This window comes from Mobula birostris, chromosome 8, assembly GCF_030028105.1.
Source record: "Mobula birostris isolate sMobBir1 chromosome 8, sMobBir1.hap1, whole genome shotgun sequence".
Lineage (NCBI taxonomy): Eukaryota > Metazoa > Chordata > Chondrichthyes > Myliobatiformes > Myliobatidae > Mobula > Mobula birostris.
Window position 1 is genome coordinate 134,498,533 of NC_092377.1, and position 16,663 is coordinate 134,515,195.

The 16,663-nt window shown below is 45.3% G+C and overlaps 1 protein-coding gene across 1 annotated transcript; it reads right to left on the reverse strand.

Moving 5' to 3' along the window:
- Position 1: 1 nt before the first annotated feature.
- LOC140201730 (cytochrome c oxidase subunit 5B, mitochondrial-like) lies at positions 2 to 11,399 on the reverse strand. Its single transcript, XM_072266319.1, has 4 exons — positions 11,228 to 11,399; positions 3,600 to 3,670; positions 1,040 to 1,139; positions 2 to 224 (listed from the first exon to the last, which is right to left on the reverse strand). Exons 1-4 carry the CDS (start codon positions 11,355 to 11,357, stop codon positions 118 to 120), a joined length of 408 nt encoding a protein of 135 aa, XP_072122420.1. The 5' UTR covers positions 11,358 to 11,399; the 3' UTR covers positions 2 to 117.
- Between the last annotated feature and the right edge of the window lie 5,264 nt (positions 11,400 to 16,663).

Genomic DNA, 16,663 nt, shown 5'->3' on the forward strand with positions numbered 1-16,663 from the left:
CTTGTGGATGTAAGATTCATTTAATATTTATATTTCTGTAAACAATACAGTACACTAATGGGCAACCTGCCCTAGGAGTGATCAACATTGGGTCCCAAACCATGCAGTAAGATTCATTCAGTGTTGGTGAGGTACAAGCTTGTAATAAGCCCCACAAGACGGACAGCGTTGAGACTCGCCGTCGTGAAGCCAGAACCAGATGACAGAAGTGTTGTCCTCCTCACCTGCAGAAACAAAGCTCTCTGTCAATACTCTGCTCCTGTTCAGATCATTGCAATACTGCACAGGGCTCTTGTGTATCAAACAGAGCTTTTCAATCACTACACAATACCAATAACAGTCTTGGAGATAAAGCATTTTCTATTCAATCATTCAATCTTAGTAACTAATTGAAAATAGGCCTAGTCACTGTTGCATTCTATCCTCCAGAAGTCCTATAGAAATCCTGACTTCATTCCCTGACAGGGTTGAATCTGCCCCTGTAGTAAATTAATATGCAGAACTTTTTTTGGGGGATGAATTAAAATGTTCAGGGGAGAAGCATGGAGGCAACATTCCAGTCAATCAGGACGTAATGACCTGTAATTAATTTTCATGTTCTTTAGGGATAGTGCAGTCACTGTGGTAAACAGGACTATGCCCAATAGCTCTGAAAAACAAGTGTGTACTGGTTGTTCTCCACACATTATCATATCTCACCTGCCCTCAGATCCAACCTCAACAATTTGCAAAAACATTAATCTCATCCATCACAAACACAGACTCTGCAGGTTAGGCAGCATTTATGGAGGGGAAGAGTCCCTTTACCAAGACTAGAAAGGAAAGAAGCAATGGCAAGAGTAAGATGGTGGGGTGGGGGGGTAGAGAGAGAGAGAAGCTGGGAAGTGATGGAGGAGGAACCAGAGGGAGGTGATGGCCACCTGAGAATGGAAAAAGACAGAAGTGGGAGATGGGAGAAATTACCAGACGTTAAAGGAATTGATGTTGATGCCATCATGCTGAAGGATACCCATATGGAATATCTGACAGTGTTACTTACACACACAGCCCACCAGCCTCTTGTTGGTGATTGATGGGACAATGTGAGGATCACTCTTTGTCCCAGCATACTCCTTTGGTTTCAGTACGTTGTACGGATCCTGATGGAAAAGATGAGACCAAGTCACATGCACTGCAGTGCTAGCTCACTATTTCTAGGCCAGTGAGGCAAAGAGCCTGTTTCAAACTCAAGGCAGTGGCATATTGACACTAAACAGTGACCCTTCATTGGGTTACACACAAGCTATAACTATGAGAAACAGCAGGCTGGAACAAATGAGGTACTGACGTATAAAAAATGAAAGAGAGTACAGAAGACGGAAACCAGGAGGACTAACCTAACCGAAGGTGTGAGGCTGCTCCAATATACAAGGTGAGAGAGAATCTTAGGGGCTTCTACAGATGGATTAAGAGCAAAAGGAAAGCAAGGGACAAAACTGGTCCTCTGGGAGATCAGAGTGCTAATCTGCGTGTGGAGCTGAATAGGGGAATATCTTAAATGGATTTTTTACATCCGTATTACTGTGAAGTAGTAAAGTGGATTAGACATTGGCTTTGCAGAGGAAGCTTGAGAGTGGTTATAGATGGTTGCCTCTACAACTGATTGGAGCTCTCCAACTAGTGGTGTGCCACAGAGATAAGTGCCGGGTCTAGTTGTCCGTCATCTATATCAACGATCTGGATGATGTGTAGTAACCTGGACCAGCAAATTTTGCCGAAGACACCAAGATTGGGGGTGTAGTGGACAGCGGGGAACACTATTAAAGCTTTCAGCGGGATCTGGACCAGCTAGAAAAATGGGATGAAGATGGCAGATGGAATTTAATGCAAGGTGTTGCACTTTGGTAGGACCAATAGGGTAGGACTTCCACAATGAAGAGTAGGACACAGAGGAGTGCGGCAGAACAAAGGGATCTAGGAATGCAGATCCATAATTCCTTGTGTCACAGGTAGATAGGGTCATAACGAAAGCTTCTGGCATATTGGCTTTCATAAGTCAATGTACTGAGTCCCAGTCCTGATGGTTCCAGCCCAAAATATCATTCATTTCTATAGATGCTGCCTGACCTGTTCCTCCAGCATTTTGTGTGTGATGCTTTGAATTTCCAGCATCTGCAGACTTGCTTGTGCTACTGACTGCAAGAGTTGGGATGTTAATTTGAAATATTATAAGACGTTGTTGGGGCCTAATTAGGCATATTATGTGCAGTTTTGGTCACCTACCTAAAAGAAAGATGTAGAAGATTGAGGGGAGAGTTAGACAAAATTATGAGGGGTATAGAGAGGGTAAGCAGGCTTTTTCCACAGAGGTTGTGTGAGATTACTAAAGGACTTAAGGTTTAGTGTGAAAGATGAAATGTTTAAAGGGAACATGAAGGGGAACTTCTTCACTCAGGACGGTAAAAGTGAGGAACAAGCTGGTGAATCCAGGGCCAATTTCAACATTTGAGAAAAATATTGGATAGGTACTGAATGGGAGGCTATGGTCTGGCTGCAGGTCGATGGAACTATGCAGATTAATGGTCCAATGCACTAGATGGGCCAAACAGCCTGTTTCTCTGCTGTAGTGTTCTGTGACCATCACATTGACAACAACCGGGCTCAATGAGACAGGATGGTTAAGGATGCACAGCCCAACTGATCAGGGCAAGTGTGAAGGGCCTTTGATCAGCAAGTAATTGCAGCAAATGTCTAACCTGTACCTGTCTCACTCACCTGGAATTTCACATATGATGATGAGGCAAAGAGCTTGTGGACAGCCAGGTCTTTTATCTCTGGGTCAAAATGGCTAATGCATAGCTTTTGGAGGAAAGTATAGAGTGTAGGTTGGAGATTGCATATATAACCATGTAACAACTACAGCACAGAAACAGGCCATCTTGGCCCTTCTAGTCTGTGCTAAACTACGCAGAGAGTGATGAGTACATGGAATGGGCTGGCAGTGATGGTGGTGGAGGCGGATACAATAGGGTCTTTTAAGAAACTCCTGGATAGGTACATGGAGCTTAGAAAAATAGAGGATTATGGGTAACCCTAGGTAATTTTTAAGGTAAGGACATGTTCAGCACAGATTTGTGGGCCAAAGGACCTGTATTGTGCTGTAGGTTTTCTATGTTTCTGAAAACAAAGCCATTGACTACATACAGAGAATGAAATCGAGACATGAGAAAATTAATATTTGAACAAAATTTTCAGGGGAATTTGCACAAATAAGTATGGATTGATTAGAGGAGAGGATGTTTCCTATGGTGGTGGAATCTAGTATTTCTTTTTAAAAGTGTTGGGTGCATGCAACATGCTGCCAGAGGTGGTGGTGATGGAAGCAGATGCAGATAGGCACATGGATGATAGCAAGATGAAGGGCTGTGTAGGAGAGAAGGGTTAGATTAATCTTACAGCAGGTTAAAAGGTCATCACATAGTGGGCCGAAGGGCCTGTGTACAGGCCCAGGCCACTAACCAACCCCCAGACGCTCTGCAATCCCACATCCTTCACTTCTAACTTTTTCTGTTGTACATTACCAGTCTTTGCCTGGAAAACTGCCAGGATTGCGTACATACCTTCCCGGTTTTCATAGCCTGCATAATTATCTTTTCCAGTCCTGTCGCCTGTTCCTCATCAGTAGGAATGCCTGCAGTTTAGAGAGGGAGAGCACACCAAAGGTTAGTATCTATATAAACCACTCAACACAGGGACAGTGAGGCAGAACAAGTACATCCTCCCAGTTAAATCACACCCCTAAAAGCAATTCAGAATAAAGGAAAAATATCACCTCAATCTTCATTCCACAATGTCTCAGAGCAGGAGGTGGCATCAGGTGTGCCCTAACCAAGCTGAATTCAGCCACGGCCTCAAATGCCATGTCCTAGAAGATCTGACTACTGCGCCCTCAAAAATCCCCATTTTTTAATCAAACTACTGCAAACAATCTTGCAGTGTTTCCTCCAAATCAGCCTTTAAATTTAGATTTTCTCTATCTCTGATCCTGCAAGTGCTCATGATCTCCAGAGTAATTACTGTACCAAACCATTGCAACATTTCCTTCCTGCAGGTCTGGAAAACTGTTGCTGGAACGTGAGCAAACTCTCCCCCATCAGCTTGGCCTTGCCCCATTTGGATACAGTTAGTAAAGTTTAAACTCATCTAAGTCTAAGGAAAAACCAGAGAGGATGAAATAACTCGCAAACAAAAACCAGAGAGGATGAAATAACTCGCAATCAAAGACTGATTCAACTACACCAACCATATCATGACTGAATTACCAAAGGGGTTATTCTGTCCCAGCATTTCACCCAAAGCCATCAACTACTAACTGTGATCTCAACCCCAACTCTCAATCAATGCTGGGGTCAGAAGCCTCAGCCCAGCAACAGTAGACAGTGCAAGGAAACAGCCAGTAAGTCTACTCTTAAAGACCATCAGGAGCAGAATTAGGCCATTTGGCCTGCAGAGTCTGCTCTACCATTCGATCATGTCTGATTAAATTTCTGTCTCAATTCCATTTGCCTGCCTGTCTTGCTAATCAAGTAATTACATATCTTCCTATTGGCTTTCAGAGCCATCAGAGGCAATACAATCCAGATTCACTACCCTTTGGCTAAAGAAATTCCTCCTCATCTCTGTTCTAAAGGGACATATTCAGAGGCTGTGCCCTCTGGTCCTAGACACACTCACTATTGGTGAAATCCTCTCCACATCCATTCTATCAGGCCTTTCAATATCAGATGCACTGTTCTGTGCTGTTTTTTCTCTTCCTGGGAACATCCTTCAGTGGGTAGTGGCATTCTCCATTTTGGTAGACTTGCCTTTACTCTTTCCCTGGAGCCAAATGCAGACAAAGAGGAGAGACCTGGCACCTCTCTGACCTGACCTCAGCACCTCTCACATTCAGCACTGTCAGTATGCCACACTGTTAGTACTAACACCCAGTTATGAGCCTGAGAAGCTCAACAAAATGCAGCAGTACAAAGCAGACAGCCACAGCATGATTATAGCATCAGTGGTACAGATTGTTACGACATTAGCAATCCAGAGGCTAAATCAATTGGCACCGTGATGGTGTGAAATTTAATGAAATTTTTAAAACCGCATCACTAATGACCATAAGACTATCACATCACATAAACAGTATTTGGTTCACCAATGCCCCTCAGGTAAAAGACTCCACTTTTACTTAGCCTGGCATCTCTGTACCCACGGTAATGTGGCTGACCTTGACCTATCATCAAGCTGTCCATCAAAACCCCACCATAAATCCAAGGTCAGAATATCAACCCAGTTACCAAATCTGGACACAGAAAATTTGATCCCTACCAAAGTCAACCTCTTACAAACATATTGGTGCTTAGATGAGTAAAACCAAACCACAGATCTGTCAATCCCAATGTTGTTATAATCACCAAAGAGCATTGACAGCCATTCAGCTCATCAAGTCCACCCCAAACTGTCATTCTGCCCATCACGTGCCTGACTCCTTCAGAATATTTGGGTACAACTTGAGCAGGGTAGACCATTCATTCGAAGGGTACCGTTAGGTCAAAGTACTTCAGGAAACCCTCAACATTGACCGACACCCCAAGGAGTCTCCTAAACACAAATTCTGCAAATCTTCAGCAACACACACAAAATGCTGGAGGAACTCAGCAGGTCAAACAGCAGCTATGGAGAGTCTTATGATGAAATTTGGACAAAAATGGCCTACTGACCATCTATCATCCTCCCTCAGCTCTTAACGTTGAAGCAGCACTGAGGCTGAGCAGTGTATTTAGGTGACGGACAACTCCCATCAGCAAATGTGCCTCAGTCATACATCAGTGTAAATGGCTATATGCCAAAAGGCGGTCACCAGAAGAGCCCGTAGGCTGCGGTGAGAGAATCTAACCAACCTTGTCCTCGTTCTTGTTACAGAAAGGGCAACCACTGCACAGTACTTGTAGAGATGTGCCCCATCTCCATACTTCATCAGGCAGTGTGTCACAACCATGGTACAAGTGATGGATTCATAGTTCAGAGTTTCCATCGGCCCTGTGGACTAACAACAGCAGAGCTGCTTTCCAGCCCAGCCATGAGCATACCCCTTGCCTCCAATTACTATCAAAGCAAAGGACCAACGTGAGTTCAATGGGTTACCAGATACTAAGGATGAGGTGCCGTCCTTACAAAGGTGAACAGTTCTACATGCATACCGAACAGCAAAAGCAACATGCAATGGGCAGAGCTAAGTGACCCAAACACCAAACGTTCTGACAAAAGCACTGCAGTCTTACCACAAACAAGAAAATCTGCAGATGCTGGAACACACACAAGATGCTGGAGGAACTCAGCAGGCCAGGCAAAGAGTACTGTCGACGTTCCGGGCCGAGACCCTTCAGCCTTTACCACGTCTAACTGCAGCTGGTGGGGCGACAATTCTATGCCTGCAGCTCTAAAGGAATCCTCGTCTTCATCAATGTGCAGATCAGCATGGGAGTAACAAAGACAAGGCAAAGCTCCTCCAGCCCAGTTTAGCCAGAAGTGCTGTGGATGGTGTTTATCCACCTGTTCCTGATGGCTTCACCATCACTGAGGACAGTCACCAGTCAGTTCCATGTGATGGCTGAGAACAATGAATGCAAATGGAAACTGAGAACAGACCCACTCTAATGCTAGGTTTACTTAGAACATAGACAGGCCCTTAAGCACACAATGTTAACTTGCTCTAAGACCAATCTAAAGATCTCCTCCCAAACAGCCCTCTATTTTCCCATCATCCATGTGCCTAAGAGTTTCTCAAATGTTCCTATTGCATCTGCCTCTGCCACCATGAAGCTCCAGAATTAACTGATAGTCAGTGAAGCTATTCCTGTACACAGTACTGTGCAAAAGTCATATATATAGACAGACATAGACATAGGGTGCTTAAAACTTTTGTACGATACTGTGTTTGTCAACATGGAGCAGAGAGCGAGTTTGTAAATCTGGCAGGAGCAAAGGATGCTGAAAATGGCAAGGGTGGAACTCCACAGGAGCGGTGTGGAACAGGTGGCAGAGAAGGAGTGCCAGGGGTAGGGGGTGGCATGGGCGCAGACACCGCTAGCCCGGAGACACCAGGCCAGGTCATTTGATTCCAAATAATCATTACAGAATGGCTGTCTGGTGCTTCCCGCTCCCTTCCCCTTTTCCCAACCATAATACCCCTTCCCTCTCTCAGTCCACAAGAGACCCATATCAGAATCAGGTTTATCACTCACATGAATTTTCTTTTATGGCAGTACAGTGCAATACATAAAATTATGGCAGCAGTACAGTGCAAAGGTTTTAGGCACCCTGGCATTATATACACTTGCATAGTACTGTAGTTACAACACTGCTATCTATGATTTTACTCAGGGTAATCTTGTTCACAGGGAACAGAAATCAGACCAATTATTGTCCAATTGGTCTACCACACACCCATCGGCAAAATTAGGCTAAAGTTGTCAACAGTGCATCAAAAATAACACTGAACAATAACCTTTTCACCATAACCACTTCACAGCTGTGGTCCAAACACAGAACCAATGAGCTGAATTCAAAAGGTGGAGAGGGGGTGTCCGACACACACAGAGTTCTCCCAACACGGAGCACATTTACATAGAGTACTGCCACAAGAAAGCGGCATCCATCGAAGGTCCCCACCATCCAAGCGATGCTCTCTTCTCACTGCTGCCATTGGGAAGGGGGACGGTGGGGGGGTGGAAACAGAAACTTCAGCCCACACGACCAGGTCCTACAACCATCAGGCTCCTGAACTGGTGTAGGTAATTCCAATCGCCACTACTTTCAACTCACATTCTCATTGTTTGCATAGTTTGAAATCTTTTGAACAGAGGTTATTTGTCAGTCTGTGTTTATCTGGTGTATTTTATTTCTTTTCCCTATGAATGCCCGTAAGAAAACGAATCTTGGGGTCATATATGTACTTTAATAAGAAATTTACTTTGAACTTTGAGTGTGGCATCAAGGAACTCGACACTAAATCTTAGCAACACTGAAGCCAATGGCCATTCCTAAAGGAAAATTAATTATACAGTTGCTAGGTCACTGCTGCAGAGGTTCTTCAATACAATATCCAAGCCAGCCCCCCGGCCCCCGCAAAAAACATCTTCAGTTGCTTTACAAAGAACTTTTGCTGTAGACGAGGCAATGTTGAATTCTACTAACGTTTCTCAGAAAGTGAATCAGACACAGCCTGAATGTCCAGGCTCAAACTGCTTAAACACAAACGTCATGTAATGTCATGTACTCCCAGTGGCCACTGAGTGTATGTTTGTGGTCTCCAGCTGCTGTAGTCCATCCACTTGTGCATTCAGATCTACTCTTCCATACACCACCGTTGTGATGTATGGTTATTTGAGTGACTGTCATCTTCCTGTCAGCTTGAACCAGTCTGGCCATTCCCCTCCGACCTCTCATTAACAAGGTGTTTTCACCCACAGAAATGCCCCTCACGATATTTTTTTGCAACATTCTCTGTAAAATCTTTAGAGACCATTGTGTGTGAAAATCCCAAGAGATCAGCAGTTTCTGAGATACTCAAACCACCCAGTCTGGCAAAAACTCAATTACCACACAGTCAAAGTCACTTAAATCACATTTCTTCCCCACTCTAATGTTTGGTCTGGACACCAACTAAACCTCTTGACCATGTCTACATGCTGTTATGCATTGAGTTGCTGTCACACGACTGGCTGATTAGATATGTGCATTAATGAGCAGATGCACAGGTGTACCTAATTGTGAGTGTCACCATGTACTAACCGGAGATTCATTGTCCTGCAAGCTTCCAGTCCTACCTCTGGCGGTATTGTCATTGTTAGCAATATACACAATAGAAAAGACTGAAGACTAGACACAGCCTGCATAATGAAAGGCACCAAAGGTATGATTGATAAAAATCAAAATATAACAACAGACAGAACTTATTTAAGAAGGTTCAAGAGGATGCATGGTTTGTAAATCCATTTTGCAAGTCTTCACCAGACAGGATATGACTAACATCACAAAGTAGCTGTACAATGGATGTTATGCACAGACACAAACTGCATTCATGGGGACTGGTAATTGTTGGAGATGCAAGCTCACAGTTCTCCAGGATAGCATTTCTAGCAATGCAGCTGATGAATTCCTTTTAATTTTCCAAAATCACTTAGATCCAGGGAACTTTTTATTGGACTGGGAAATAGCAAATGCATCCCCTTTATTTAAAAATGGAGGGAAACAGAAACCAGGAAACTATAGGCCTGCTAACATCAGTCATAATGGAAACTTCAAAAGTCATTTACAGATAATATAACTGATTTTTTTTAAACCAAAGGGACCTTTTACAATGGCTATGTGAATTTTAACCCATTTATAAAGATCTTTGAAGTAACAAGCTGTGGATAAACAGAATTGATAGAATACTGAAGGTTTCCATTTGATAAGGAAGGACAGCAAAGGTTATTGCAGAAGAGAAAAGCTTAGCATAAAATAGTAACACGTGGGTGTGGGATAAATGATTGAATGGCTAAAAGAAGGTTCTTTTTCTGCAATATACGTACCAGAAGGAAACCAGGTTGGGTCTTCCTTATAAATAAAAGACCAAGGAAGACGCTAAAGGAATGTTTGATAGATTTGCAGATGACACAAAGGTCAGTAGCAAAGAGGACCATAGGATACTACAAAGAGACAGGGACAGATGGAGTGAGAGAGTAAAGAAGTGGCAAAGAGACCGTAACAAAATGTGAAAATGTCCATTTTGGCAAGAAAATGAAAAGCATTATCTCCCAGATAGCAGATCACAAAGCTTTGAGACACAGAGGAACACAAATGGGCAAGCTTGTGTATAATTTGCCATGGCAGGTTGCCGGGAGAGCATTAGGAAAGCTGGCAATCATTATCTATCACTTAGCAAAATGAGTAATGAGTACAAAAGTTGGAAGGATATGGTTCAATCTGAAGTCAAAGCCCACTGCAGGCCTGGAGGCCTGTCCTGGAGCTGGAGGAGTAAAACAGCAACAGAGCAAGAATTTCGATATTCATGTGATGACTAAGCAAATCAGAATCAGCTGTACAAGAACCACATCTGGGAGACTGCGTTCAGTATTGATCTCCTCAAAGATGTTAATAAGCAGCTCAGGTTTATTAAGTAAACTTCTGAAATGGATAGATGGTCTTATGAGAAACAGCTGGCCCACTATTGCTTGGAAAGGATACTAGACTGAAATATTCCCAGTAGTCTTGACAGAGTTTGCATGTAGTGGATGTTTCCTCTTGTGGGCTAAGGAGCTAAGGATTATTGTGCAGAAACCTGCGGGCACCCATTCAGAATGGCAAGACACATTTTAATTTCCCTCAAAGGGCTGAGAGAGTTCAAAACACTCTTTAAAGTGCAGTGGAGACAGACTCTTCCAATATTTCAGGCAGTGATTGGCAGACTCTTGGAAAAAAAAGAAGAAAAATACTACAAAAAGATGGCAGACTTTAATCCATAATTGGATCAGCTATGATTTTAAATGTCAAAGCCCACCTGAGTATCCTACTTCTACAAGGTACATTCTGCAGCTTGCCCAAACTCTCTCATCACTCAGCTTCAACAATCAGACTCCGCTTCCACCCACCCAACACCCCCATAACCCTACTCAGGTCACCCACACATCCAACCGACCCCCTGGGCCTCTCACATGCACTCCCTCCATCACCCATCATTCCCGCCCCATCCCCAGCTCCCACTCAGGTCACCCACACATCCAACCAACTCCCTTGGCTACTCGCGTCCACTCCCTCCACCCCCTCATTCCTTCCCTCTATCACCCATCATTCCCTCCCCATCATCACAACCCCACTCAGGTCACCCATACATCCAACCGACCCCCTGAGCCTCTCACATGCACTCCCTCCATCCCCTCATTCCTTCCCTCCCTCCACCCCCCTCATTCCTTCCCTCCCTCCACCCCCCTCATTCCTTCCCTCCCTCCACCCCCCTCATTCCTTCCCTCCCTCCACCCCCCTCATTCCTTCCCTCCCTCCACCCCCCTCATTCCTTCCCTTCACCCATCATTCCCATCCCATCCTTAACTCCTTCCCCACCACTCCCCGAGCGGTTCCTTTCCAGTTTCCGGCTGGTGACCTTCAGGCCTAGGCTTTACTCTAGACCAAGGCCCTCGGCCGCCTTTCCCTTCTCACTTACCACCCGATGCCAGTCGCCGACCGGGGACGCGGCCCATGCCCAGGGCAGAGCCGGTAGTTCGAGTCGCCACCAGCCCCAGGCCCCGCCGCCCACCGAGCAAACCCAACACCGACGCTGCTCGAGCCGCCATCTTCCCGTCAGAGTAGGCCCCACCTCCTCGCTCCGCCCCACGTGATCATCACGTCGCACGCTGCCCCTCGAGGCCTGTGACTGGTTGGCTGGTGGACCAGCCGCCCATGTGATCGTCCAGACACCCGCCTACCCCCAAGGAACTCCGATTGGTTGGCTGGTTGCCTAGCGACTAGGCGGGGACTGTTGAGCAGGCGCAGGAGGCCGGACTGTCAGTAGCGTCGCGTGTTCGATTCCCGTCCGCGATGTTGTCTGCGTGGATTTCGCAGGAGCTCCTGTTTCTTCCCACATCCCGGGACTGGGTAGGAGAATGGATAGACAATAGGTGCAGGAGTAGGCCATTCGACCCTTCGAGCCAGCACCGCCATCCACTGTGATCATGGCTGATCATCCACAATCAGTACACTGTTCCTGCCTTCTCCCCATATCCCTTCACTGCGCTATCTTTAAGAACTCTATCTAACTCTTTCTTGAAAGTATCCAGAGAATTGGCCTCCACAGCCTTCTGGGGCAGAGCATTCCATATATCCACAACTCTCTGGCTGAAAAAGTTTTTCCTCAACTCCGTTCTAAATTGTCTACCCCTTATTCTTAAACTGTGGCCTCTGGTTCTGGACCCCACCCCCCCAACATCGGGAACATGTTTCCTGCCTCTAGCCTGTCCAATCCCTTAATAATCTTATATGTTTCAATCAGATCCCCTCTCATCCTTCTAAATTCCAGTGTATACAACCCCAGTCGCTCCAATCTTTCAACATATGACAGTCCCGCCATCCCAGGAATTAACCCAGTGAGCCTCTGCTGCACTCCCTCAATAGCTAGAATGTGTCCTTCCTCAAATTTGGAGACCAAAACTGTACACAATATTCCAGGTGTGGTCTCACCAGGGCCCTGTACAACTGCAGAAGGACCTCTTCGCTCCTATACTCAACTCCCCTTGTCATGAAGGTCAACATGCCATTAGCTTTCTTCACTGCCTGCTCTACCTGGAGCATGTCAGAGAAAAATCATTACAGGAAAATGGAGCCATCTGGAAAGCTGGCATCGGCCTGATGGGCCAAAGTAAATGTATTATCAAAGTACGAATATGCTACCATTATCTTGAGATTCATTGTCTTGCAGGCACTATTTGAGAATTAAATTCAGAATCATTGATCACGTGTACATCGAAACATACATTGAAATGCGTCGTTTGCATTAAGGATGTGCTGGGGGAAGCCCATGAGTATCACCATACTTACAGGAAAATAACTAAATACAATAGAATCAAAGAAAAACGCGCGCCACAGTTCCCGAGGAGACGTCTGATTGCATAGCTGGAGAGAGAGAGTTCAAAAGAAGCAATTGGGGCAGTTCCTGATGTTACATTGGATTGTGCATAATTAGGCACATGGCAAGGGCCAATAAAAAGAAATTAGGTTTACGTGGAGCGGCCATTGTGTGATTGGGCCAGTATTGGAGTGGCAAGGGGAGGTGAAGGCTGTAGGTAGGTAAATTGTTTATGTTTTTTTTTTCTTTCTTATTGCACAGTGAAAGCAGTGGGGTTGCCAAGTAAGATTGTGGAATATTCCTCTTGAGGGATGTGAGCAGGCAGGGAGACCTCCAGTGTCCCTGGTGACTGCACCTGCAAGAAGTGCAGCTACAGCTTCTAACAGGAACTGGATGAACTCTGTATCATTCAGGAGGCTGAGGGCCTGATTGACAGGACAAACAGAGAGGTAACTACACCCAAGGTGCAGGGCACAAGTAACTGGGTGACCGTCAGAAGGGGGAAGGGGATAGGCAGCCAGTGGTGTTCCCCTCAGCAACAATTATACTGGACACTGCTTTGAACCTCGCTCTGGGGGAGATGACCTTGCAGAGGAAAACCACAGCAGTCAGATCTTGGTACTGAGTCTGGCTCTGTGTCTCCGAAGGGGAGGGAGGAGAAGAGGACTGCAGTGGTGACAGAGGACTCCATAGTTAGAGGAGCAGACAGGGGATTCTGCGGACATGAAAGAGATACCTGGATGGTATGTTCCCTCTCAGGTGCCGGGGTCAAGGATGTCCCTGATCAGGTCCATAGCATTTTAAAGGGGGAGCATGAGTGGCTACAAGTCATGGTACATACTAGTACCAACGACACGGGTAGTAAAAGCAGGACTTCAGCTGGAGAAACTCAGCAGGTCAGGCAGCATCTATGGAGATGTATGATTTTACATCTTACTCAAATATTTAATACTAATGTATTAAATACAAAAGACACCTTCCTGTTTAGCTACTAACAACTTAATATAGAGTGCATCACAATCTCTGGATTGCTGCCCATGCCACGTGCCAGTGAGGGTAAGAATAGGGTGATCTGGCAGGCTGAGGAACTGGTGCAGGGGGCAGGGATTCCGATTTCTTCGGGGAAGGACAGGGAGATGATAGTGCAAAATTGCAGTCAGTGGGATGAGTTGAAGTGTGACATGGGTCAGAATTGGAAAGGGTGTTGAAACCAGACTGTCGGTGTTATATTTGTACACAGAACAAGGTAGATGATCAGGTAGCGCAGTTAGAGATTGGCAGGTGTGACACTATGGGCATCACTGAGTCATGGCTGAAAGAAGATCATAGTTAGATTAGCTGAGATTAGATTCAACTTCATTGTCATTGTGCTGAGTACAGATACAAAGCCAATGAAATACATTTAGCATCTGACCAGAAATGCAAAGAATAGTGTTACTTACAAAATAACTGCGAATAAAAAGTAAGTGCTACAGCACACAAATATAAATGTACTGAGACAGTACAATACGGATGCAATACTGCTTAGCGCTGTGATGTGAGGTTCAGCAGGGTCACAGCCTCAGGGAAGAAGCTCTTCCTGTGCCTGCTGGTGCGGGAACGGAGGCTCCTGTAGCACCTACCGGAGAGTAAAAAGTCCATGGTTAGGGTGAGGTGCATCCCTGATAATGCCTTATGTCCTGCCCAGGCAGCGTTTATGGTAAATGTTCTCAATGGAGGACAATTGGGTGCTGATAATCCACTGGGCAGTTTTCACCACATGCTGGAGGGCTTTGCGGTCCGATACGGGACAATTACTATACCACACTGAGATGCAGTTGGTGAGTATGCTCTCAATAGTACAGCGGTAAAAGTCTGTCAGTATCCTGGGACAGAGGTGAGCTTTCTTCGTGCTCCGCAGGAAATGAAGGCGCTGTTGAGAGCTTAAACATCCATTGTATCTGTTTTGTTTTATAACTTCAAAACATTAAGTTGCTTGAAAGGAAAAGACAGGAGTCCAAAATGTGAGTCCAACTTTGTTTTTAACTTTAAGCGAGGCACAACATATCACATGGTGGCATGATGACATATGCCATTTACATACTTTTATAGATATCCCACAATGCGTTATAAAAACAACAAAGAATGCTTGATCGAACAGTATATTTACAAACACAAGAAATTCTGCTGATGCAGGAAATCCAAAGCAACACACGCAAAATGCTGGACGAACTCAGCAGGCCAGGCGGCATCTATGGCGATGAATGATTTTATATTGGTGGCATCCGTTAGTCTCGTGAGACCAGGGATCTCTACCTGGAACTTTACCAGGGCGCAGGCCTGGGCAAGGTTGTCTGGAAGAAGGCAGTTGCCCATGCTGCAAGTCTCCCCTCTCCACGCCACCGATGTTGTCCAAGGGAAGGGCAAGGACCGATGCTTGGCACCGGTGTTGTCGCAGGAGTTGCCAGAACGAGGTTGAAGGCAATGTCGGACTGCCTTAGGGACTCCAGCTCCAGATTTGTCCTCAGGGTTTACTCCCGAAGCCTTTCCCATGAGTGGGTATGGCCGCAAGGCAGCGGAGGTTTGAAATCAGAGTTTTCCCTCTCTTTCCAGGCTGACGAGCTCCATCTACCCAAAAATGATTTTACATATTACTCAAATATTTAATACTGATGTATTAAATACACAACACTCCTTCCTGTTCAGCTATAAGCTCCAAATCAATACAGAGTGCATCATAACTTGTATACATATACTATATATGGGTTGGTTGGCATCCGTCTGTCTCGAAGGACAATGGGTGATGATGATCACGATCACAAGCCTGGGTGTAAGGTATGGAGATCCTGAGATGCCCAGTCATCAAGATCCCCCTCTTGGCCTCACCAGTGTAGTCCAAAGGAGAGCTTATGAAGCAATATGTTTGGCACTAGCTTGGCTGCAGGAGCTGGGGGAAGGATGTTCAGTGACATCCACTCACGATTTGCTGTCTGGGTTTATTCCCACAGCCCTCATCTGTTCCGAGGCTGCCCCAAGGCAGTGGGGCTATTTACCTATAGCTGGGGACACTGTATATACCGTACATTGTGTAATACAACTATTATATAGATATCAATAGCATAGTATATTTTAAATTGTTTCTTTCAGGCCTGAAGATTTACCACTGTGAGGCGTTCTTGCTCTTGTGGGATAACCTCTTTCCTGACAGGAGGTCAGTCTGCTGAGACGTAGATGTGAAACAGTCTCAGGTTCCGGGCCTCCCCCGCAGTGGTTGTAGGGGTTAACTCAGAGACTGCAGGAAGTCGTTCCGACAGCTTTCGACTCCTTTCTTCTCCTTTTCTTAGGTCTTCAAGTCAAGTCAAGTTTATTGTCATTTCGACCATAAACTGCTGGTACAGTACACAGGAAAAACGAAACAATGTTCCTCCAGGACCCTGGTGCTACCTGAAACAACACAAAACTACACTAGACTACCTGAAACAACACAAAACTACACTAGACTATGTGAGAGAGCACAAGGCTACAGTAGACTACGTAAAACAACATAAAAACTGCACTAGACTCTGAACCTTTTCTCTCTGGACCTACTTCGATCCTTGCTTCTCTCCTTCTCAACTTCTTGTCTTTCATTTTCTCACCTTCTGGAAATCCAAGTAAATAACATCCATCTGTTCCCCTCTATCCACTGCGCTCGTTATATCCTCAAAAAACTCCAGTAAGTTTATCAAACAGGACCTGTCTTTGCTGAATCCATGCTGCATCTTCCTGTTGGATCCATTTCTTTCCAGATGCCTCGCTATTTCTTCTTTAATGATAGCTTCAAGCATTTTCCCAACTACAGATGTTAAACTAACTGGCCCTATAGTTACCTGCCTTTTTCCTACATCCTTTTTTGAGCAGTGGCATGACATTCACCGTCTTCCAATCTGCCGGGACCTACCCAGAGTCCAGAGAATTTTGGTAAATGATCACCAAAGCCTCTACTATAACTTCTCCCATTCCTTTCGGTACCCTGGGACGCATTCCATCAGGACCAGGAGACTTGTATACCTTCAGGCC

Excerpts from the sequence above, each read along its gene's own strand:
- LOC140201730 (XM_072266319.1), bottom strand. The coding sequence starts at position 11,357 with ATGGCGGCTCGAGCAGCGTCGGTGTTGGGTTTGCTCGGTGGGCGGCGG. Across the intron at positions 3,671-11,227 it reads TCGGCGACTGGCATCGGGTG|GCATTCCTACTGATGAGGAA; the intron begins GTAAGTGAGAAG and ends TCTAAACTGCAG. Across the intron at positions 1,140-3,599 it reads AGGCTATGAAAACCGGGAAG|GATCCGTACAACGTACTGAA; the intron begins GTATGTACGCAA and ends CTTTTCCATCAG.